Source organism: Mesoplodon mirus (assembly GCF_964341445.2).
Source record: "Mesoplodon mirus genome assembly, chromosome: 10".
Lineage (NCBI taxonomy): Eukaryota > Metazoa > Chordata > Mammalia > Artiodactyla > Ziphiidae > Mesoplodon > Mesoplodon mirus.
Window position 1 is genome coordinate 31,764,799 of NC_138986.1, and position 25,977 is coordinate 31,790,775.

General features: G+C 39.1%; 1 protein-coding gene across 15 annotated transcripts in view; it reads left to right on the plus strand.

The window, feature by feature from the left end:
• Positions 1-25,977, plus strand: part of EPB41L2 (erythrocyte membrane protein band 4.1 like 2) — a 275,854-nt gene that overhangs the window by 99,386 nt on the left and 150,491 nt on the right. For 13 of the 15 annotated variants that reach the window (XM_082633258.1, XM_082633264.1, XM_082633256.1 and 10 more), the window contains 2 exons: positions 1,532-2,016; positions 2,722-2,934. In XM_082633258.1, the coding sequence (XP_082489384.1) occupies positions 1,546-2,016; positions 2,722-2,934 (684 nt within the window). In that variant the 5' untranslated portion in view covers positions 1,532-1,545. The remainder of the gene's footprint in view (positions 1-1,531; positions 2,017-2,721; positions 2,935-25,977) is intronic. The other 2 variants (XM_082633251.1, XM_082633254.1) reach the window with 1 other exon arrangement.

A 25,977-nucleotide genomic window follows, 5' to 3' on the forward strand; every position in this document is an offset into this window, starting at 1 on the left:
CTATGAGTCTTTTACTTTTTTGTTATATTCACTGATCTGTTTTATTTTTTAGATTCCACATATAAGTGATATCATACAGTATTTATCTTTTTCTGTCTGACTTATTTCACTTAATACCCTCCAAATCCATCCATGTTGTTGCAAATGACAAAATTTCATTCTTTTTTATGGCTGAGGAGTATTCCATTGTAGATATACACTGCGTCTTCTGTATCCATTCTTCTGTTGATGGACACTTAGGTTGCTTCCACATCTTGGTAATTGTAAATAATGCTGCAGTGAACATTGGGGTGCATGTATCTTTTCAAATTAGTGTTTTGCTTTTTGGGCATATATACCCAGGAGTGGAATTGCTGGATCGTATGGCAGTTCTACTTTTAGATTTTTGAGAAACCTCTGTGCTGTTTTCCACAGTGGCTACACCAATTTCCATTCCCACCAGCAGTGTACAAGGGTTCCCTTTTCTCCACATCCTCGTCAGCATTCGTTATTTGTGTTCTTTTTGAAGATAGCCATTCTCACGGGTGTCAGGTGATATCTCATTGTGTTTTTAATTTTATTTCTCCAATTAATGATGTTGAGCATCTTTTCAAGTGCCTGCCTGTTGATTTTTTTTATGTCAGTGGTACTACTGTTCTTCTAAACTCCCTCTTTGCTTGTGTAAAATTTAGACAGCCAGATACTTTGAGATTTCATTTCAATTTTGTTTTCATTAGTTATTATAGGATTGATTATTAGATGCATTTCCCCCCCACCCCTATGATGTCTTCATTTGGTTCAGGTTGGGACCCCTAGATACTTTTCTTATAATCACATATATTAGGAAAACTGTATATGAGGTTGGGTGGGATGGAGGTTTGGAGTTTTGATTATAGTTTTAGTACCTTTCTTAGAAGACTAATTTTTGCATTACAATAGTGATGGTGAATTATGGGATTGAATATTGGAACAAAAAAGAAGATACTTTTGTTCCAGATTTAGTTATCTTGCAATTAAGCCCCCAACACTTAAAATTCATTTTTATAATAGCTAACATGTTTAAAAATTTTGGTTTTAATGTGTGAAATTGTAGTAAATGTGTCTCAGAATTTTCTAGCATTATCAGTAACATATTCATATTGTAGAATAAGGAATATCAAGTATAGAGAAAAGTAATTTTCCTTAAAAAATTGAATTTTCCTGAAAAAGTTGAATTTTGGGGGTGAATTACTGTTTATAGCTAGGTGAAATCAAACAAAAGTAATCTTTCTAGAGCTTTTGATGTTTTGAAGTTTTCTCTGTACAGAATCAGAGAGTTAATTCTATTGTGGTGCTAGTTTTGGTTCTTTGATTCTGATAGAGAATTATAAGCTTGGAGGGTAGCAGTCTCCTTTGTCTCTTGTGCTTCTGAACCTTCTTTTTCTAAATGTGTTTTCTCCCTGTCATCTTTCTGCCATTCCCCTTCCCACCCTTCCTTACCCTGCCCCTTGCGTCCAAACTAAAACTGGAAGAGTTTGTAAAATAACCTTTGGTGATTTTGTTTTGTTTATAGAATAAGCTGTGACCATGACTACTGAAGTGGGCTCCACATCTGAAGTGAAGAAAGAATCTGACCAGTTAGGAGCAGATGCAACCAAGGAGAAACCGAAAGAAGTAGCAGAAAATCAGCAGAATCAGTCATCTGATCCAGAGGAGGAAAAAGGTTCCCAGTCACCTCCTCCAGCTGAAAGCCAAAGTAGTCCACGCCGCCAGAAGAAAGAGAAAGATCCATCTGAGAGCAGGGGGATTTCTCGATTCATACCCCCGTGGCTTAAGAAACAAAAGTCCTATAACTTAGTAGTGGCCAAAGATGGAGGAGATAAAAAAGAGCCTACCCAGGCTGTTGGGGAAGAGCAGATTTTAGATAAGGAGGAATCTCTTCCTGAAGAAGAAAGGCAGGCCAAGGGTGATGCTGAAGAAACAGCCCAGGGAAAACAACAGGAGATTAAGGTCGATGTCAAGGAAGAGAAACCTCTGGTGAGCAGTCTGGAGACACAGGTGTGTTTGAGAAGTGATTGGAAGTGAAAGCTCTGATGGAATAACCATGTTAACAAAAAGGATTTGTTTTGAATCATTTTCAGTGATCTTATATTAAGATACTGCTTTGGCTTACTGTATCTGGAATATGGGTCTTAGAGGGTCTACCACAGCCCTCTCCTGTTATTCCTTTTAAAACTTTCAAAATAATAAAGCAAAAGAAAACAAAAATCCCCTGTTTATGCAGATCATAAAAAGGTCATTATCTATTCAGTTTAGGGTTAGACAGGTACTCTTCAATCCTTCTACCTCTCCTTTAAATAATATGCACTTTTGTATCTTTGATTTATTTAGGGGTTCAGTGGATAGGAAGAAGTAGATTTGTATGTGTGTGCCTTTTGGTTGCCTGATGAAGCCTAGGTTTTGCCATGGTATGAAATTGTAATTAGAAATATTATTTGACATGGTATTTAAATTGTAGTTGCTGGGACGTAGTTTCTTTTACTCATTTAATGCTGACGTTGCCAAATTGGCAAAATGAGAAAATTGGAGGCGGATTGGGGGAAAGAAATGTAGGAAAACACCCTTTCTGGCAAAGTTTTTGAAGTCTTTTAGGCGCGCAGTGTTTATAACAATCACAGTTCTTACTTAAGATTTTCTTTTTTCGTGTGTTGCCTTCTGCAAATTGGTCACCTTTAGTATGAACTTAATTTTTTTCCTCCACAGCCTGTTGAAGACGTAAGTAAAGAGAGAGAAGAGGAGAAGGTAAAGGAAATACAGGAGGACAAATCGGATGAAGCAGCTAACAGGGAGACAAAGGAAGTTCAGACCAATGAGCTAAAAGCAGAGAAGGCCTCTCAGAAAGCCACCAAGAAGACCAAAACTGTTCAGTGCAAAGTGACCCTCCTAGATGGCACCGAGTACAGCTGTGACCTGGAGGTGAGAGTGGGAGCTGATAGGAGAACTATCTTGATGTGTGGAATGACAGTAAAAGTATCGTCTGCCCTCATTTGTGACCTGGCACAGTGAATAGATTTTTGTGTTCCTATAAGATAGTTTGTCACAGTTCTGCATTAGAAAAAAAGCAAAACAAGAAAACATAGAAGAGGGTCATCATTTCCATTAGAAACGATAGTTCCTGACCCTTAAGGGTAAGCAGGGCTGATGTTCTGCCAGGCTGCACTGGTCATGTGTATTGGCTGGTGTCTGTTGTGGATGGGCATTAAATAGTTTGAATATTACCCATGGCCACAAGTGTTTCACTTTAGGAGAAACATTGCACTAGGTTGAAATTTCAGAGTAATGAAATTTCAGCAGTTTAATCCCAAGTGTTTTCATCCCGAGACAGATAATGATTTAAAATCTAGCTTATTTAGTTTCATTTAATTAAAAAACACTCTTGATTTGCAAAGCATGTAATTGATTAGCACTGATGCTGACCAAAGCCAATGTAATTTTTAAAAAGCATTTAATGCCTTATTTTATGACAATCAAAAGAGCCTGTTGCTTTTCATAGCTAAATTACTTTATTTACATGACATATACTAATAGCTAATGTTTACTGAAGAACTATGTGAAGAACTTTGAATGAGTTACCTCGTGTAATATTTATAAGACTCTGTATGAGGTAGGTATTATTATGGATATCCCCATTGTAAAATGAGGGAATGTAAGGCTTTAAAGACAAATACTGTATGCTAACACATATATATGTAATTTAAGGATATTCTTTTCCTAGTTTCTAAGACTAAACTAGAAAGTTTCATGAATAGGTGGTGAAAGACATGAATAGGTAGTGAATCTTATCTAATGTACTTTCTGAATCAACTGAGAGGATCATATGTTTTTGTAATCTATTAATGTTGTAATTTACATTGTTTTCTAGCATGAAGCCGTCTTTGAATTCCTAATATAAATACTACTTGTTCACGATGATTTGGCATTGATTTTGTATTTTTAATTTAGGGTTTTTGCATATATTGTCTTTAATTTTCTTTTATCAAATTATCTTCATAAGATTTTGTTATCTGGGTTATGTACTAATCTCATAAAGTTGCTTCTCTTTAGAATTCTCTGGAAAAATTTGCCTAAATTAGGGATTTAACTGTTCTTTGGAGATCTGGTAGAACTTGTCTTTAAAACTGTCTTGGGGGGACTTCCCTGGCAGTCCAGTGGTTAAGACTCCACGCTTCCACTGTAAGGGGCATGGGTTTGATCCCTGGTCGGGGAACTAAGATCCCGCATGCCCCGCAGCATGGCCAAATTAAAAAAAACAAACAAAACGAACAAACAAAAAACTGTCTTGGGAAGAATATTGTTGGGAGGTTTTTTTTTTTCTTTAAATCATTGGTTTGATTTTCCAATAGTCTGTTTCTGGTTTTCCTTGAATAAGTTTCAGTAATTCATATTTTTAGTGGAACTGCCCATTTCATCTAACTTGACAAATCTGTTGGTATGAAGTTGTTCGTAGTGTTCTCATCTTGTATCTTTGATTTTGATTCATTTTTAATTTCTTGTGTTATTTGTGCTTTCTTCATCATTCTTGCTATAGAGTTAACCATTTTAATCTTTCAAAGAAGCAGCTTGGTTTTATTTGTTTCTTTTCTGTTTTGTAACATTTTGTTCTTTATTTTTTCCTTGGGTTTATTCTGTTTTTTTTCCCCCAATTTCTTGAGTTGAATATTTGAAAGAAAAGTATGCTTTATGCTTTCATGGCTCTAATTTTCCTTTCAAGTACCTCTTGTTGAGTGCATAAGTTTTGAAATACTGTACTTTTAATTGCCATTCAGTTCTTCATATTTTCTCATCCCATTGTGGTTCAACTTAACTTGGTTGGAGAAGCAGAGGAGTCTTTATTTCAATGACTGTATTAATTTACAGGTTGTCTTTTCAGCTAATAAGTGATAAGTTAATATACCATTATAAGAACGAACTTCTGAGGATCATAGATAAATTTGAAATAAGCTTGTAGCATATAAGTGTTGTGTAAACTTTTTTTTTTCCTGTCCAGTACAAAGCAGAACAAACTTTGAGTAGACTTAAGTGATGTGACCACACGGCAGATTTTATGCCCCTGGAAACCTAGGCAGTGACTGTATTTGACCAGAGGCTGTAGTTCATCAGTGTCACCATAGTTGTTACAGTGCAGGCGTTAAAAGTGATATTTCCTCTTTTGATTAATTTCTATTTTATCCAGTTCTCCTTCCCACCTAGGTTCTTTGAGTTCTTAGTATCATTAGAATGGGTCTGATACTGATCAGACTGCTGCTAGTTCCTCTTCAGGAGCAGAGCCCAAAGAGCAGCCATCACGTGGTCTGAGCACGCTCTCGTTTCCCAGTTCCAGCACTGACCTTAGGCAGTTGGGGTGATGTGCTGACGCTGCTTATCTGTCGTTCTGTAGCTCTGTACCGGAAACGGGTGTCTGCGGACTACTTGGGGGGAAGTATGTTGTGGGAAACTGCGACTGTAAATGAAGTTGCAAGTACTTAAGGAAGTGAATACAGTGTGGGAAATAAATACTTTTACTTTATTTGGTTGGCGAGATTAGATTTGTTTGCAGCTGTTTACTGTCATTAAAGATGATAATTATGTCTTTCATGGCTTTTTAGAGGCCTATAGTTATTGCTTGCTGTTTTTCTGTATGTACATGTATCTAATTTTCAATTAGATTTTTAGATAGTAGCATGCCCACTGAAGAGGGCCTAAATGCCTTCACTTAGGGCACCTACAACAGTAGAGGGAAGCATGGCCTGTACAGGAGGTCTTGAGGAGTTGGAGCAGCCTGACTTATAGGGACCTTGTAGAGTAGGATGAAGTTCTACAAGGCGAGAAGTGCCAGGATAAGATGATTAAAACTGATGGATAGAGCAAAAAGGAGCTGGAAGAAATGGACCAGAGATTGTAAAGTTATTAGTAGAAAAGACCTAGCAAGGTCAAGAATGCTATTCGATATTAGAACATGGCTGCAGTAATTTAAGGGGGACTTTTTTAATCCACTGCCTTGGTTATGCTACACACCAGTGGTCTTTATAGACATGGTTTTATCAATGTGATTAGAGCATTGGGACAGTTAGGCAGATTCCTGTTTTTGTTATCTGTCAGTACCTTTGGTCAACAAAAATACCCTTTTTATACCATTTAATGCCAGTGTTACTGTATTAACTGAATAATTTTTTTTAAATCAAGAAACATAATTCTTGGGGATATTTTTGTTTATTTGGTGTCTTAATATCATCTCTGCTTCACAGATTATTCCCTTAAAATAGATAGATCGATCTCCATATATCCTTTTTTATCCTCCTCCCAGCCCCCTGCCCTTTCCTGGCTCTCTGTTTCTACATTCTTTCTCCCGTGGGCCATCTGAACCTATTCTCGAACCTCAGGAATTAAGTGGAGAAAACTGCCCAGGGAGCCATGGCAACATCGTTTTCAAAAACTGTTATCTTTGAAGTCTGCATTCTTTTGAAGAAAGAGAGTATATGTTAATACTAAGTGCATAAAAAATGCTTCACACACACAGTATTTATGAGCATAAATATTGGATAATGGTGCATTTTTGGAGAATGATTTTAGTTAAGTACAAAAACAATATGGAAATGGCTTGACTTTAATTAATGTTATTTCTGGCTTATGTGACAATAGACTTATTGCTAAGCCATGCATTAATTTTGACACAAGGCCGAGTCTCTTTGTGCATTTGTTCCAAATCTTTGTGTGAAGTATTTTTTCATTAAAGTTAGTAAAAATTACAATTTACATTTGTATACTAGTCTGTCATCTCGATAATAAACTGAGATCTCAAATATTTTTTGAAAAAAAAATCTTTACTTTGAAGATTATTGTTTTCTTTCTTTTTTTTTTTTTTTTTTTTTTTGTGGGGGGTACGCGGGCCTCTCACTGTTGTGGCCTCTCCCGTTGCGGAGCACAGGCTCCGGATGTGCAGGCTTAGCGGCCCTGGCTCACAGGCCCAGCTGCTCCACGGCATGTGGGATCTTCCCGGACCGGGGCACAAACCTGTGTCCCCTGCATCGGCAGGTGGACTCTCAACCACTGCGCCACCAGGGAAGCCCAAGATTATTGTTTTTAATGAAGAAAATTTATAATTTCTACTCTCTGATATGTCTACTTTTATCTCGTTGAGATATGCAATGGTATGTGACAAGCCCCTTTGGTACCAGAATTTAATGGTAAAGAATTTTCGGGAGTCTCCTGGATTTTGCATGCTTGTTCCAGGGACTCTGCTTTAGGAGGACTCTTGTGATATTGCCACTGAAGTCATTTACATACTCCATGTGTTAAAACAGCAGGGCTCCTTCCTCTAAGGAAAAATACACTAAGATTTAGTTGATGCCATGGATATAAAGTCAGGAGATCTGTGTTTACTTTTCTTTTGACTCTTTGGATGTCTTGGGGAAGTCACTTCCTCTTTTTTCTTCTATTCTCAGATTGCAAAGTAAGAATGAAAATATTTGCTTCCTCTATTTCTAGGATTGAGCTGGCTTTACTACAGCTGATAAGTCTGTATATATATTTTTAAAGTCTGAAAATAAATGTGAAAGTTCCTGTAAGACTTTGGAAGCATGAGTGAATGTGCATTCTGAGTTAGAGTTGCTCACATTTTCCTCTGGCATCTGAAAGTTTTTCCCACGTGTTGATTTTGTCTGAGAATTGAGGGCATTGTTCCTGCCCACACAGGAATGTCAGTGCCATTTTTTCTCAGTGCTATGAATAAGGCTGTCAGAATGTAGGCGCTCTTCGTCAGTGTTCTGTTGATAAAACTATTTATCAGGCAGTAGAATGTGTCAAGGTCTTCTTGCCTTTTTTGTGTAGAGTACTGGCCTCAGAAATCCAATTTGTTATCATTGCTTTTGAGTGTTTTATTTGCTTACTTGATTGTTTATGTCTACTGTCACCCTCCAAGGCTGTTCTTTTAGACTTCTGTATAATCGACCCTTACTCGGTTTACGAGTTAAATAGTTTTAACTGTCCACATCTTGTAGAGGATCTGGAAGTTGTGGCCCTCTAAACTCTTGCAAAATAGCGTTAGATTTAAATATGATTTAAATAGAACTGTGAACAATTTAATTGGCATATATTATATGCCATTTAAAATTCCAGTGACATAGGTCCAGATGGAATGTCTCTGGTTAACTGTCCATTTATCCCTTTAGCTCAAAAAGGAATTTAAGGTGATAATTCTATCCAATAACGTAATTTTTATTTAGTAAATGGGAAGAGGCTGCCACGCCATATGAGTAGTTGAATACTTTGGTCCAGCTTGAAGAACATGAGGGGTTCACAGCAGCAGAGCGTCTCATTAGCTGGGCATTCAGGACGCTGTTGCCTGTGACCTCAGGAGGTCTTTTGATCTATTACTGTAGGATTTTCTATGTTTTCGCTTGCCAGCCAAATAGGTCTTCTAATAAGGCACTGAATTGTCTGGCCTTTCTTTCCTCAAGTTTCTGATCAGATCATCTCTGCCATTTCAATTTCCCCATCCACACGATTCCCCCCAGTCTTCTAATGTCTAACTTAAATCCAGCTGTCTGGATGTTTTTTCTTCCTCTGAACTTGTTTTCACCAGTAATTGGACGATCATGTGCTGCCTTGTGAGAGTCTCTTGTTGTGTTGAACAACAGCTAAACTCTTGTATTATTGTTTGATTTTTCTCATGCTTAGGTTGTTTCTTCACCTGGATTGTTAGTTCCTTGAGAAAAAGAACTTTCTTCTCTCTCCCCATAGGGCATCAACGTAGGACTTTGCCTTTAGCACTCCTCATAAAAAGTGAATTGTTGGTTTCTCTCTGCTTTTCTCATATGTGTCTAAAACTTTTATCCTTATCTAACCTAAGTGATTGTGTTTGCTTGTTTGTGTTCCTGGTTCTTCTCTCCATCCTTTCCAGTTAGAAAAGAAAGATTTGTGTGCGTGCGTGCATGCGTGTGTGTGTGTGTAATCCTCCACCCTCTCATATTACTACTTCTATCCACAGCTGCCCTGCTTTTTAAGTGCTTAGAAACAGTAGGCTAACTTCTTGTAGAAACACTTCATGGGTTTAAATAAATGAAAACGATTTATTAAATTTCTATAAAGGCTGTGAACCGACGAGGCGTGAGAGCGATGCAGACGTGGATAAGGAGTGGTCTTGGCCCTTCAGGATCTCACAGCGTAGAGAGAATGTAGACTCCCAGAAGCCTAAGAGTTCTTTCACACAAATCTGAGCTGCCACAGGTCAGATGGCTGGCTGGCTGGGTGTAGGCTGGGCTTGGAGAGGAGAATATAATTAACACCTTACTCCCTGCCTCTTTTTCTCTAATGCTCCTCTTTTCTCTTGAGCAAACTTTTAATTTTTCAGCAGTCAAGAATTCAACCACGGTTTTAATTTTTCAGCAGTTAAGAATTCAACCACGGGCTTCCCTGGTGGCGCAGTGGTTGAGAGTCCGCCTGCTGATGCAGGGGACGTGGGTTCGTGCCCCGGTCCGGGAGGATCCCGCATGCCGCGGAGCGGCTGGGCCCGTGAGCCATGGCCGCTGAGCCTGCGCGTCCGGAGCCTGTGCTCCGCAACGGGAGAGGCCACAACAGTGAGAGGCCCGCGTACCGCAAAAAAAAAAAAAAAAAAAAAAAAAAAAAAGAATTCTACCACATTCGTTCTCCTTTGTCTTCCCCACTTTTGGTTTCAAAATCTGCGGCTTGCCGTTTTTGCCCTTGCATCGGTGGTTTTTGAAAGCATTAAATTGACACTTGAAAGTAACTTCTCACTATGAGTAACCATCCTGAGGTAGTTTTGAAGGCAGCATCTATCTCTGCCTGCCCCTTTCTCACACGTGCTGCCAGGCAAGCTGACTCCTCAGTAATTTGCCACTTAAGTTTTACTCTCACCTGAGGGTGATAGTAGAACAGGCACCAGATCTTTGAATTTTTTTTCCTGTTTTGGAATGAAAATTATTTGAAGGTTGAATAACATTTGAAATAGTGGGGAAAGTCATTTTCAGAATAAAATTTGCACTTTAGAATCTGTTCGGATATGTTTTCTTGCTCTCTAACATAAGTAGGTATTTAAAAAAATTTAACTCCTTTTCAGAGTTCATCAAATGATACGTAATTTTATTTTTCTCATTCGACAAGAAACAAAGTATCTTTTGTTAAACCCCTTGCGCTGGGAATCCCTCTGTTTTCATTACTGTTTTATTTCTAGTCTCTTTTCCAGTCTTCTCCTGAGCAAATGAAAGATGTTTCTGACAGTTTTTATTTCTCAACTATTAGGAAATTTTGCCAAATATTCTCCTCTTTGATCCTGTCTCCCTGTCCCCCCCGCCCCACCAAGGTTTCTATGGAGATTGTGTGCAGGGGCTTGAATGGGGGAACAGAAATTTCAGAATCTTGCCTTTACCTGTGAGCGGTGTTGAATTTATTTCACGGAAGCTCGAGCTGGGGCCATTCTTTCCATCCATCCTTTCCACAGTGGGATCCCACAGTGGGATCAAGACTCTGTGACCTCGTGGAAACATGTACAGAATTTATCATCCCTATTTACAGCACTTTAATATAATATGCTAACATTGGAATCTTAAAGGGACCAAATGCAATATAACATAATAAAATACAGTCTATAAAAAGCACTGGATTAGTCAGAAAAACAGTTTCTTCATGCAAGGTGGCTACATGATTAAAGTACTGAAAAATGATCTGTCAGATTCCTATTTTTATATTTGTTATATTCTGCAACAGAGTTTCACATCAACTCTTATGATTAGGAATATTATTATTATTATTATTTTTAATTCTAGAGAGACAGCCTCAAAACTACTAACTGAACTACATTTCATAACTGTGCTATATTTGCAGAATATGCCATTTTAACCTGTTTTGAGTTGTCTAATTTTGTGCATCATCTAGTTATTAACATGGGAAACAATCTGAGTCTTATTATGATCTGTTTGTTATATTCACTGATCTCTTTCTATATTTCAGCAGCAATTTAAAGTGAATCAAATAGGAATACTCTAATAAGCTTTTCTGCTATAGCACAGAAATCTTGTCTGAATCAAATGTCAAAATTCACTGTAGGCAAATAGTTTACAGAGAATCTGCTAACCTACAGAGGTTTGCTGCTTACGGTTCTTTACATAAGTTTTAATGGAAATGGTATTTGGCAGTTTCTTAAAAAGATACTTAGAAAAATTTGGTGTGCTCATCTGGCTAGAAGTTTGATAACAGCCTCTTTATATAATCTAACAGTTTTAGTCACCGCTGTTTTTTAAGAGGTTACAGTTTTCACAGATTTATTCCAAGTTTTGCTGTTCAAAGTGAATAAGAGAAAAAGTTGGACAAAAAGAATGTGGAATTTCACTTCTTAAAAATTACTTTAGTGACTGGTTACTGACCTTTAGTGATGGTATATAATTTTTAAGAAAAACAGAAAGTTAAAGAAGTCATATTTCCACAGTATTTTATGAATTTGGCCTCAAAATAGTATTCATTTAAATATATATTGTGAGTTTAGAAGTAATTTTTGTCCCCCAATAATGATTTGTTTCCTGTCTGAGAAGATAAAGAGAAAAGTGTGAGGTATAATTTGTCCTCTTAAATTGAGTACAGATTTTACTCTCAGAGGTAAACTTTACCTGTGAAACAAGAATATGCATATAGTTGATAAAGTACTGTTTATGGTTTAGATAAAAGTGCAGAAGTGCCAAGTTATTATGGGCTGGAGTTGGTAAGCAAATCTTCATTGAGGAGAAAGGAACTCTTAGACTTCGAAGAATGATGTACTTAGGAAAACTCGGCAATACTTAGCCTAGTACATTTTTCGTTTGAAAATGGTTAAATAGTAAAATTCAAGCAGAAATTTGGGGTTATAAGAAAAGGCTTGAATGCCTACTTCCTTATACGCCAAGGATAACACAATTAAATGTAAACTTTGTTAGGAGCAAACCATGCTGGCCAGTGCTGTCAGTTTCAGCCCAGGCTTTGCGTGGCTTGGCTTTAACTAGGAATCCTCTCCTCTTACAAAGCCAGAATACCATTGGGGTTCAAATGGATTAATCTCTTCACTTCTGCTATATGTTAAGAAGAGGTGGGCTCCCACCCATAGGAGAGGTTGCAGAGTAAACATAAAATAGAAAAAAATGCATGGACTCTATTGTTTACCCTTTTCCAGTCTGCTTTCCAAAATTTTGTTGGCACTGATTCCATTCTCTTTCTCCTGTCCATTGTCGGGGGGGAAAGAATATGTGCGTGTTGTGCTCTTGTGTGCACTTAACCACTTCATTTTAGAATAACTTCCATAGGGAGCAGACCTAAATATGTATTTTCAATCTACCATCTTTAATTAGAAGTCCACTTTCTACTTAGGAAAATCTGGACAATGAGCCTGTTCTATCACTAGGATAAAGTGAAGTGGGCCCTCTCCCTCAATATAGCCAGGAAGCTTTCTGGATATCTCATTATAAAAAGACTTTTAATTTGGTTGTGGTAGCTTTAGTAGCATCTGTTTTGACGTTGTTCGTTGTTTTCTTACAGATGCTTTTTGTTAGTTTTCATTTTCTTGATTCACTATTTCCTGCAGGTGTCTAGATAGTCTATTTTGTTTTGCATGTGTGTTTAATTGGGCAGAGCAGAGGTAGGTCATAGGAGAAGAATGGATGGAAATGCTATTCTACTTAACGTATGTTATTTTGCTTTTTGCAATTAATAGGTATAGTTTAGTTCTTATCCACTTGGTTTGGGTCCTAAGCTATGTATTATGTAAAGTTTGTGGCTTTGTTCATCAAACATTTCTGGACCAAGCATTGGTGATAATGTTGGTGGAGGGGGGGGGCGGGTTCTTCAACAAGATTGGACTTGGGAGAATTTCACTGTGCAGGGTCTGGTGCTCAGCATTGGGACGTACGTTAACTCTACTCACAGTGCCTGAGTCAGGCAGAGGAAAACTGCCCTTGCTGACCAGTTCCATAAATGTAGACATAAGAATTCCAGGAAATGAATTTACAGTGAGAGATAACTGCCAGGAAGAATGAAACATTTAGATTTATTGGTCATTTAATTCTTTCCTTCATAATAAGAAAGTTGTCAAATGGTGCTAAATCTCAGGATATCTTTGTGAGCATGAAATTCAGAGCAAGGGGTATTATATCAACATAGAAACAGGTGTCTTTAGCCTCCTGTAGCTTGATCGAAAGCCACCGTGGAGGGTGAATACTTCTGCCATCAGGTCAAGAATAATTGTGCTTTCAGGCCAGGTCACCCTTCTTCCTAGCGATACTGCTAACTTCCCACTTCTAGCTCTCCCCATGCCTCCCCCTTCAGGAAGCCTTGTTGGATCTGTACATCTGTTGGATACCTATACATACATGCAGCCGCCTACCCTTTCTTCCCCTAACATTTTAGACCTTTCTTTCTTGGGTCTCCTGCAGTCAGATTATTTCATCTATCACGTGTTGATTTTTACTTAGGTTTCCCAGTGAATGTTAAACTAACTCCAAATTCTGCTGGAAAACGTATGATGGACCTTAGTCTTTACATTTGGGCATGTTACTGACCTAATAGGTGTGGGGATGGGAGTTGAAGTTGGGAAGGGGAATGATTGGCCTGAAACCCATTTACCATGTAAAAATATTATTTCTGTTGGAAAAGATTCTGAATTTCGAGTAGCTGTCTGTCACATGTCACGCTGCATTTTATGGTATAAGTAATATAGGAGGGCTTTGAGGTGACCATCTGAATATGTGAATACATATGTGCAGAGAAGCATTATAAAGGACATTTCCAGCTTATGAACAGGTTATATATATGTATACGTCAGTAAGTTATTTGAAGAGTATGTTTTCCCATGGAGATAAGGCACAAATGATTAGACTTACAAGTCGATTTGTAAAAGTCTGTAAAGTTTTTGAACTGAGTTCTGGGTGCTAAATCTTGGAGCAGGTACATAAAGACAGAATTTCTACCCCACTTTTCTAATTCAGGCCAAAATTTAAAATCCCTTTTTTTTCATATTCTTTTCATATTTCTTGTTGCTTTTTTCCCTAGACTTTCTTGTTCCTAGTTCCATGATGATATTCTGTTACTCTTTTGTAGTATCATAATACAAAAAGTGTCCGATACTTCCTGCTTACTTTTTCTCTGTCCAGAATTAAAATTCCTCTAATTTCTCAAACGTAGCCAATCTCTCACCTAAATAATGAGAGGATCCGCAATCTGAGTGAATGACTCCTGTGTGGATGATTACTTGTATTTGCCTTCTAGGAGGTATTTGCATTTTAACAGAAGCCTGTTCACGCTAAAGAATCATAAGTGGTAGAGTTTCACTCAGGAAGCCAAGGGAAATGAAAAAATGAAAGCAGTTTGTGAGGGCAGTAGAGGGCTGGGTTTTTGGCCTTTGGATCAGGTGGACATACTGCTGGTAAGGTGGCCTTTTGGGGAGGCATACCCAAATGCTCCCTAACTTTCTTGCTTTGGAACCTCCATGTTTCTGATGCCTCACACTTTTTCTTCTTTCTTTCTTTTTTTTTTTGCGGTACGCGGGCCTCTCACTGTTGAGGCCTCTCCCGTTGCGCGGAGCACAGGCTCCGGATGCGCAGGCTCAGCGGCCATGGCTCACGGGCCCAGCCGCTCCACGGCATGTGGGATCTTCCCGGACCAGGGCGCGAACCCGTGTCCCCTGCATCGCTAGGTGGACTCTCAACCACTGCGCCACCAGGAAAGCCCACTTTTTCTTCTTAGGTAGTTGAAGTAGTTGATTTGTGTGGGTTTTAAGTCAAGCAAAGTCTTGAAGACTCATCTGTTGCTCTCTACTTGCCCATGGTTAACAAAGACCTTGCCACTTTGTCTTCTGTTTTACTTTAGTTTGTTAGTCATCTACCGGGAATGACAAACTTTTACCTGGGAAGAAAATGTCAAGCTGAATAGAAAGACTGCTGCCTCAGATCAGTGTTTAAGAATTGAGATATCTCAAAATGAAATGTACTTTTTTCCCTAAGATTACCCAGAAGTTGCTTGTCATTGAGTTCAAGAATCAGAAATTCATGTGGTGAGGTATAAGGAAATTACTGTTATTTCTTAAGAAACTTTTCAAGACCTCTTTCTTTGTATCAGATCCTGTTTGCCTCTGTTTTACAATAATAAAGTAATAAAGTAAATATTTAAGTGATTAAGATTTTTCTGCATTACAACTTGACTTCCACTTTGGTCAGTTGTTAAAAAATACTTGAAACACTCCTGGCCAGTAGAGGTAAGAATAGTTTCACTGGGCCTGATTTGTGATAAGATCTATATTCAAACAGGTGTCTTGTGTTTTTCTACCTTGTGATTTCTTTCTCGAAGGTAGTCTCAAATACAGTTGTCATTAAAGATTGTCAGATAAATTTTATATTATCAGGCTATATGAAAGTCTTTTTTTACAAAGGATTTTAAGTGAAAAGTTGAGCAGTTGATATACCAGTTAGTGCGTTGGGTCCTGGCTTTTGTGTCTGGGTCTTTGAGAAGGATAAAAGATGAGTATGCTCCTTTGGATGGTGCCTGGCCAGAGTGAAAACAGAAAGCTGATGAACTTGAGTGTGAGGGCAGATAGTCTTAACCATGGGAGAGGGGAACTGTTTGCTGACTTTGGTATCGGCCTTGCCTCATGGTCAGAATCCTTGGTTAAGCTTTTTAAAAATACAAGAGCACAGAGCCTTTTTTTTTTTTTTTTAGGGCAGTGAAAATATTCTGTAGGATATTGTAATGGTGGAGCCACGTCATCATACATTTGTCCAAACCCATAGAATATACAAGACCAAAAGTGAGCCCTAATGTAAACTATGGACTTGGGGTGATTATGATGTGTCAGTGTAGGTTCATCAGTTGTAACAAATGTACCACTCTGTGGGGGACGCTGATAATTCAGGAGGCCGTGCATGTCGGTGGGTAAAGGGTATATGGGAAATCTTTGGACCCTTTGCTCAATTTTCCTGTGAAGCTAAAACTGCTCTACAAAATAAAGTCTAATACAAAAATTAAAAAAAAATACAGATGCCCAGGTGTTGTCTTTGAAGATTCTGATTCAGTGGGTCTGATGCTGGACTTGAGCATCTGTGCAGCCAGACTTAAAAACTGCTTTGAGGGCTTCCCTGGTGGAGCAGTGGTTGAGAGTCCGCCTGCCAATGCAGGGGACACGGGTTCGTGCCCCGGTCCGGGAAGATCCCACATGCCGCGGAGCGGCTGGGCCCGTGAGCCATGGCCGCTGAGCCTGCGCGTCCGGAGCCTGTGCCCCGCAACGGGAGAGGCCACAGCAGTGAGAGGCCCGTGTACCGCAAAAAAAACCCCACCCCAAACCCCAAAAAACCCAAAACTGCTTTGAGAGGCCATAACATGCTGCCTACCAAGGCACTCCCTGGCAGAGCACCTGTTCCCCAGGTATATGGTGAATTGATCAGTTAGCTCCTCCTTGAAATTGAACATTGCTGGTGGGGAATTTTCCCCGAGTGGTCGGGAAGTGAGTGAAGTAGAGTTCCTACAGTAAGACTGTGGGAAGTCTTATTAAGTGTCTGGCTGAATTTGTCTGGTTCTGATTTGCTTTGAGCAATGCCCAACATATAGTAAGGGCTTGATCAATATTAGGTGCAATTATTATCATCATGATATTTTGAACTCCTGACTATATTTTTTCTCAGGATCTTACTATTGTTCTTGAACATTTGATGAAAATGCTAACGTCCTTTGCCTTGGATGAATTCTCAGTATCTTGCTATTATATTTTATCCATAACTTAGTGACTTGGAAGGTCCATAATATAAACATATACCACTTAAATAATCACATTCACTTTGTAATTAAAAGAACTTGCTTCGATTCAAAAAATCAAACGTTAGTCCTTTTATAAGCAGGAGGAAAAACAAGATTTAAAAACAGTACACTTTATATTGAAAAATTTTTTTTTTTTTTAAGATTTTTTTTCAATGTGGTCCACCCTTTAAAGGCTTCATTGAATTTGCTACAATACTGCCTCTGCTCTATGTCTTGGCTCCCTGGCCGTGAGGCATGTGGGATCTTAGCTCCCCGACCAGGGATCGAACCCGCACCCCCCGCATTGGAAGGCGATGTCCCAACCACTGGACCGCCAGGGAAGTCCCTATATTGAAAATTTTGAATAAACCCATCTCTGCTGTCCAAGGACTTAATCCTCTTGTTGGAGAGTCAGAAGAGAAACATTGGCCAGAGCCAGCTGGATTAAGAAAACAACATCAAAGATCAATTTATCTACTTTAAGCTCTAGGAATAGAAATATAGTTGGATTTTGCATCTGAGAAATTGCAGGCTCTTTGGCAGCTGTTCGCTTAGAGGAAATGAAGATTTAGATGATTTTTCCTCATATGCTACAATACCGTTACATTAAACTTTTATTACCAAAGGAAGGCATTTAAGGGACCACATTTTATGAACAGCTGAGCAACCGACACATATTAGAACTGACAGAGGTGTTTATTATTCTTTATCGTTTAGTTAAAGCAAAAAAAATAAGTATAATTCCTTGTGTAAAATGTGTGTGTGGATATTTACGTTTCATCAGTAAATAGTTTGCTTAACAAGCTTCACGATCCATCGCCCTGGAGGTTATGTGAGATTTTTCTGAAGCTCCATTCTAGAGCTTGGCTTTCAGATTACCCTGGAGCGAGCATATTGGTGAGAGGAGTAGACTTGGCTTCTGGAATAGCCGTCGGCAGGCCTGTCCTGCAGCTGGAGATAGACGTCCTCCAAGAGGACACCCTTTGGTTAGCTAGTTGATTCTTGTGTCCTGAAAACAGCTGAAAACCTCTGGTTTGTGGAAAATAAAAACTATAACCACCTTAGAAATGAAGGTTGTGGCTATGGATGAAAGAGTAAAAGTTTGATGTTATATTTATTAAAAATAAAATTAGCATTTGTTTGCCATTTTCCATGTACCATAAAGATGAAACATTTTTCTATCTTGTTTGTGATCTAAACTTACCTGGTTGCTTATGAGATGAATTGTGTACTCAGTTAAGAATTATGAAACATTTCAAACACCAGCAGACTGGGGTAGAAAAGCATGCCATCTCAGTACTGCATTTAGACTTGGATAGAATGGGAATCATTGAGCTCATGAAATAGGGTTTTATAATATAGAAGAAAGGCAAGCTCCTCTGTTCTTCAGGAGTTCATTAAGGTATGCATGTGATTTTATTAAAGGTGAGCGTGTATGCATCTAGCTACACTAGGGTTTCCTTTAATATTGCAGGACACAGTTACCGGAGGGTATTGTGCAGTGCGTTCTGGTCTAGTGTGTGTTTTGTTTTGTAGCAGCTTTTTCATTTTTATTTCTAGCACCTAAAACTATATTGAATAGTATTTTATGTCATTCATGTCAACAGCACTGCAGAATTTCCTCAGTGTTGAAGCATAATTCCTTGAATCCTGTGGAATGGAAAGAAATAGAGAGTCTGTAATGAACTATGAGAGGATTTTTCTTTTTCTTCCCTCTTCTTTTAGAGGCTGGTCTTGAAGGAAGAAAGATTTCTTCTTATCATTCTTTGTAGTGTCTTTTAAGAAACCTACATGCTTATGTAATTTTGATAATGCATGTCTGTCTATCGATATACATATATACAAATTTTTCCTGATCGTTAATGAAAATTAAGTTTGGAAAAATTTTTTCAACTACTCAAAGAAAAAACAATAGGTATGTGTGTGTATGTATACATGTGTATGTGTGTGTATATACACATATTTATTTATACTATATCTACGTGTGTATGTTTATATATTTTTTATATAATACACTTTTTTTTTTGAGCAGTCAGAAAAACTCTTTCAAACTTAATAATGATCAGGGAACTTTAAAATCTTCCTTTAGTATAAATGTCTCATTTACTTCTGGAGTTACATTTTGAATACACATATACACAATCATTGGATGTGGTTTCTTTCTTCCTTTTTGCCAGGATTTGAATGAACTTTGGGACAGAGGTGTGTCATTCAGATTGGTAGGAAAAGAATGATCCGATAAATGATGACCTGTGACTTTTTAAGATACTCCTTTCCCCTTCTGTTTGGTTATCTTTGATTTCCTCCACCTCCCACGACAGTGTCTCAGTTGTTGTGTTTGCTCTGTGCATACCTTTCTTTCGTTGGCCTTTTATACTTGCATAGTGTAGTTTAGAGCTAGTGCAGAATACATGGCTCAAGGGCTGTGCTGTATGGATTGCATTGTACGCTTCCCAGCACTGTCTTCTCAGTGCACAATAACTGCAGTGTGGAGGGGCCTACACGGAGACAGTGATGGTGTTTTATAAAACGCCAGTGGTGTGTGGTGTTGACTGCAATCCGCCGGGTAAGCAGTTGCACAAATTCCTCCAAGTTGAGAGGCCTCCAGAAATGTCATGTTTTGGCCTCAATAATGAATGCCACAAATAACAGCACAGGCACGGGGAACTTTGCTCAGCGTCTCAGATTCCAGGCTGCCTTTCTTCCGCTCAGTTTGCTATAAATTGCTTTCCTCCCAAAGAAAGTCCCCCAAAGCTAGCCTTCCAATCCTTGAATAATATATATTAAATCCACCTAAATTATCTTGTTTTCTCTCTCTTTGTTTTCTTTTCTTGTTGAAAATTTCAGCCCATTGATTTTATACTAGTGTTCAATGGTGTAAGTGAGGTTAGGGAGAGGCAGACAGGGGCAAAGTAGAGGGTAAAGCTTGTTGGCATTTAATATAGAATGTAAGATTTCTTTTTGAAGTGTACTTGGCAAGTTGATTAACTGTTGTATGGTTTTAATTGTTTAACTGGTCCTAGGTTATCAGAATAGAGATGAACACAGTGTGCACTCTATAAAGATTCTAGTGTAAGATGGGATATAAAGCAAAGGCATGCTTCAGATAGCAAGAAGAAATAACAGCAACTGATGTCTTAGGGCAGGAATGTGTAAAGACTGCAAAATCCCACTGTCGCCTTTTGCATAAAGGTGGTTCATGGTCAGTTTTTAAGAGAAAGGGGCAGATTGGCTTTTCTGCTGACGTCTTTCCTCTAGTTCCCAAGAAGTATTTGGAAATGCTCTAATTACTAAGGAAGAGTCTAAGTACAATGTAGAATTGTGAAAATAAAATTCAGGACTCTGGCTGTTCTTCTCCTAGAATCTAGTTGGCAGTGTGTGTTTGGCTTAGTTCCTTGAATATCTGTGGGTTGGTAGTCCATGAGCTAGAGCCAGGGGACTGCATAAGACTGAGAGCCAGAAGACCTGATTTCTAGACTCAACTCTGCCAACTTTTTGGCTGGCATTATAGCACCAAGCCGTTGCATCCAGCATATCTTTTGGCCTACGAGTGAGTGAAGTGATTCAGTGAGGAGCTGCTCTAGGAGACATTGAAATGAGTCAGACATAACTTTTGCTTAAAGAACCCAGTCTTCAAAAGTAATAAGTATCAAAAGGAGTAGAACGACAGGCCCTTTGGTGGGGCTAATGGTGGACTCCGGGAGAGCTCACATCAAGGAGTACTTCCCAGAACTTCTGCTGCCAGTGTCCTTGTTCCCGCGGTGAGCCCCAGCTGCATGCCACCGTCCCCCCCCCCCCGCCCAACCGCCTCTGCAGGAGCCCTTCAGCTCTAGTAGCTGTGTGGCTGGCAGGGTCTTGGTGCTCCGGCCAGGTGTCAGGCCTGAGCCTCTGAGGTGGGAGAGCTGAGTTCAGGACACTGGTCCACCAGAGACCTCCCAGCCTCACGTAATATCAAACAGTGAGAGCTCTTACAGAGACCTCCGTCTCAACGCTAAGACCCAGCTCCAGCCAAAGGCCAGCAAGCTCCAGTGCTGGATGCCCCATGCCAAACAACTAGCAAGACAGGAAAACAACACCACCCATTAGCAGAGAGGCTGCCTAAAATCATAATAAGTTCACAGACACCCCAAAACATACTACCAGATGCGGTCCTGCCCACCAGAAAGACAAGATCCAGCCCCACCCACCAGAACACAGGCACCAGTCCCCTCCACCAGGAAGCCTACACAAGACACTGAACCAACCTCACCCATTGGGAGCAGACACCCAAAACAATGGGAACTATGAACCTGCAGCCTGTGAATAGGAGACCCCAAACACAGTAAGTTAAACAAAATGAGAAGACAGAGAAATACGCAGAAGATGAAGGAGCAAGGTAAAAACCCACCAGACCAAACAAATGAAGAGGAAATAGGCAGTCTACCTGAAAAGGAATTCAGAGGAAAGATAGTAAAGATGATCCAAAATCTTGGAAATAGAATGGAGAAAATACAAGATATGTTTAACAAGGACCTAGAAGAACTAAAGAGCAAACAAACAATGATGAACAACACAGTAACTGAAATTAAAAATTCTCCAGAAGGAATCAGCAGAATAACTGAGGCAGAAGAATGGATAACTGACCTGGAAAATAAAATAGTGAAAATAACTACCACAGAGCAGAACAATGAAGAGAATTGAGGACAGTCTCAGAGACATCTGGGACAAAATTAAATGCAGCAACATTCGAATTATAGGGGTCCCAGAATAAGAGAAGAAGAAAAGGTCTGAGAAAATATTTGAAGAGATTATCCTTGAAAACTTCCCTAACATGGGAAAGGAAATAGTCAAGTCCAGGAAGCACAGAGAGTCCCATACAGGATAAGTCCAAGGAGAAACACACCGAGACACATATTAATCAAACTATCAAAAATTGTAAAATACAAAGAAAAAATATTAAAAGCAGAAAGGGAAAAGCAACAAATAACATACAAGGGAATCCTCATAAGGTTAACAGCTGATCTTTCAGCATAAACTCATCAAGCCAGAAGGGAGTGACAGGACACATTTAAAGTGATGAAAGGGAAAAACCTACAACCAAGATTACTCTACCCAGCAAGGATCTCATTCAGATTCCACGGAGAAATTAAAACCTTTACAGACAAGCAAAAGCTAAGAGATTTCAGCACCACCAAACCAGCTTTACAACAAATGCTAAAGGAACTTCTCTAGGCAGGAAATACAAGAGAAGGAAGAGACCTACAAAAGAATTAAGAAAATGGTAATAGAAACATACATATTGATAATTACCTTAAATGTAAATGGATTAAATGCTCCAACCAAAAGACATAGACTGGATGAATGGATACAAAAACAAGAGCCGTATATATGCTGTCTACAAGAGACCCACTTCAGACCTAGGGACACATATAGACTGAAAGTGAGGGGATGGAAAAAGATTTTCCATGCAAATGGAAGTCAAAAGAAAGCTGGAGTAGCAATTCTCCTATCAGACAAAATAGACTTGAAAATAAAGACTATTAGAAGAGACAAAGAAGGACACTACATAATGATCAAGTGATCAATCCAAGAAGAAGATACAACAATTGTAAATATTTATGCACCTAACGTAGGAGCACCTCAATACTTAAGGCAAATGCTAACAGCCATAAAAGGGGAAATCAACAGTAACACAGCAACAGTAGGGGACCTTAACACTGCACTTTCACCAATGGACAGATCATCCAAAATGAAAATAAATAAGGAAACCCAAGCTTTAAAAGACACATTAGACAAGATGGATTTAATTGATATTTATAGGACATTCCATCCAAAAACAACAGAATACACTTTCAAGTGCTCATGCAGCATTCTCCAGGATAGATCATATCTTGGGTTACATATCAAGCCTTGGTAAATTTAAGAAAATTGAAATCGTATCAAGTATCTTTTCTGACCACAATGCTATGAGACTAGATATCAATTACAGGAAAAAATCTGGAAGAAATACAAACACATGGAGGCTAAACAATACACTACTTAATAACCAAGAGATCACTGAAGAAATCAAAGAGGAAATCAAAAAATACCAAATGACAGTGAAAACATGACGACCCAAATGCTATGGGATGCAGCAAAAGCTGTTCTAAGAGGGAAGTTTATAGCAATACAATCCTACCTCAAGAAAGAAAACAAATCTCAAATAAACAACCTAACCTTACACCTAAAGCAATTAGAGAAAGAAGAACAAAAAAACCCCCAAAGTTAGCAGAAGGAAGGAAATCATAAAGATCAGATCAGAAATAAATGAAAAAGAAATGAAGGAAACAATAGCAAAGATCAATAAAACTAAAAGCTGGTTCTTTGAGAAGATAAACAAAATTGATAAACCATTAGTCAGACTCATAAAGAAAAAAGGGAGAAGACTCAAATCAACAGACTTAGAAATGAAAAAGGAGAAGTAACAACTGACACTGCAGAAATACAAAGGATCATGAGAGATTACTACAAGCAACTCTGTGCCAATAAAATGGACAACCTGGAAGAAATGGAGAAGTTCTTAGAAAAGCACAACCTTCCGAGACTGAAACAGGAAGAAATAGAAAATATAAACAGACCAGTCACAAGCACTGAAATTGAAACTGTGATTAAAAATCTTACAACAGGGCTTCCCTGGTGGTGCAGTGGTTAAGAATCCGGCTGCCAGTGAAGGGGACATGGGTTCGAGCCCTGGTCCAGGAAGATCCCACATGGCATGGATCAGTGAAGCCCATATGCCACAACTACTGAGCCTGTGCTCTAGAGCCTGTGAGCCACAACTACTGAGCTCACATGCCACAAGTACTGAAGCCCGCAGGCCTAGAGCCCGTGCTCTGCAACAAGGGAAACCATTGAAATGAGAAACCTGCGTACCGCAACAAAGAGTAGCCCCTACTCACCGCAACTAGAGAGAGCCCACACACAGCAACAAAGACCCAATGCAGCCAAAAATAAATTAAAAAAAAAAAAAGGAATCTTCCAACAAACAAAAGCTCAGGACCAGATGGCTTCACAGGTGAATTCTGTGAAACATTTACAGAAGAGCTAACATATATCCTTCTCAAACTCTTCCAAAATATGGTAGAGGGAGGAACACTCTCAAACTCATTCTACGAGGCCACCATCACCCTGTTACCAAACCAGACAAAGATGTCACAAAAAAAGAAAACTACAGGCCACTATCACTGATGAACATAGATGCGAAAATCCTCAACAAAATACTAGCAAACAGAATCCAGCAGTACATTAAAAGGATCATACACCATGATCAAGTGGGGTTTATCCCAGGAATTCAAGGATTCTTCAATATATGCAAATCAATCAATGTGATAAACCATATTAACAAATTGAAGGAGAAAAACCATACGATCATCCATCTCAATAGATGCAGGAAAAGCTTTGGACAAAATTCACACCCGTGTATGATAAAAACCCTCCAGAAAGTATGCATAGAGGGAACTTACGTTAGCATAATAATGGCCATATGTGACAAACCCACAACCAACATCGCTGTCAGTGATGAAAAACTGAAACTCTTTCCTTTTTTTTTTTGGTGGTACGCGGGCCTCTCACTGCTGTGGCCTCTCCCGTTGTGGAGCACAGGCTCCAGACGCGCAGGCTCAGCGGCCATGGCTCACGGACCCAGCCGCTCCGTGGCATGTGGGATCCTCCCGGACCGGGGCACGAACCCATGTCCCCTGCATTGGCAGGCGGACTCTCAACCACTGCACCACCAGGGAAGCCCATGAAACTCTTTCCACTAAGATCAGGAACAAGACAAGTTTGCCCACTCTCACCACTGTTATTCAACATAGTTTTGGAAGTCCTAGCCACAGCAATCAGAGACTGAAAAGAAATAAAAGGAATCCAGGGCTTCCCTGGTGGTGCAGTGGTTGAGAGTCCGCCTGCCGATGCAGGGGACACGGGTTCATGCCCCGGTCCGGGAAGATCCCACATGCCACGGAGCGGCTGGGCCCATGAGCCATGGCCGCTGAGCCTGTGTGTCCGGAGCCTGTGCTCTGCAACGGGAGAGGCCACAACAGTGAGAGGCCCGTCTACCGCAAAAAAAAAAAAAAAAAAAAAAAGCAAATCAGAAAAGAAGAAGTACAACTGTCACTGTTTGCAGATGACATGATACTATACATAGAGAATCCTAAATACGTTACCAGAAAACTACTAGAGCTAATCAATGAATTTGGTAAAGTAGCAGGATACAAAATTAATGCACAGAAATCTCTTGCATTCCTATACACTAATGATGAAAAATCTGAAAGAGAAATTAAGGAAACACTCCCATTTACCATTGCAACAAAAAGAATAAAATACCTAGGAATAAACCTACCTAAGGAGACAAAAGACCTGTATGCAGAAAACTATAAGACACTGATGAAAGAAATTAAAGATGATACAAACAGATGGAGAGATATACCACGTTCTCAGATTGGAAGGATCAATATTGTGAAAATGACTCTACTACCCAAAGCAATCTACAGCTTCAGTGCAATCCCTGTGAAACTACCACTGGCATTTTTCACAGAATTAGAACAAAAAATTTCACAATTTGTATGGAAACACAAAAGACCCCAAATAGCCAAAGCAATCTTGAGAAAGAAAAACGGAGCTGGAGGAATCAGGCTCCCAGACTTCAGACTATACTACAAAGCTACAGTAATCAAGACAGTATGATACTGAAACAAAAACAGAAATATAGATCAGTGGAACAGGATAGAGCCCAGAGATAAATCCATACACGTATGGTCACCTTATCTTTGATAAAGGAGGCAAGAATATTCAAGGGAGAAAAGACAGCCTCTTCAGTAAGTGGTTCTGGGAGAAGTGGACAGCTACATGTAAAAGAATGAAATTAGAACACTCCCTAATACCATACACAAAAATAAACTCAAAATGGATTAAAGACCTAAATGTAAGGCCAGACACTATCAAACTGTCAGAGGAAAACATAGGCAGAACACTCTATGACATAAGTTACAGCAAGATCCTTTTTGACCCACCTCCTAGGGAAATGGAAATAAAAACAAAAATAAACAAATGGGACCTAATGAAACTTCAAAGCTTTTGCACAGCAAAGGAAACCATAAACAAGACGAAAAGACAACCCTCAGAATGGGAGAAAATATTTCCAAATGAAGCAACTGACAGAGGACTAATCTCCAAAATATACAAGCAGCTCATGCAGCTCAATAT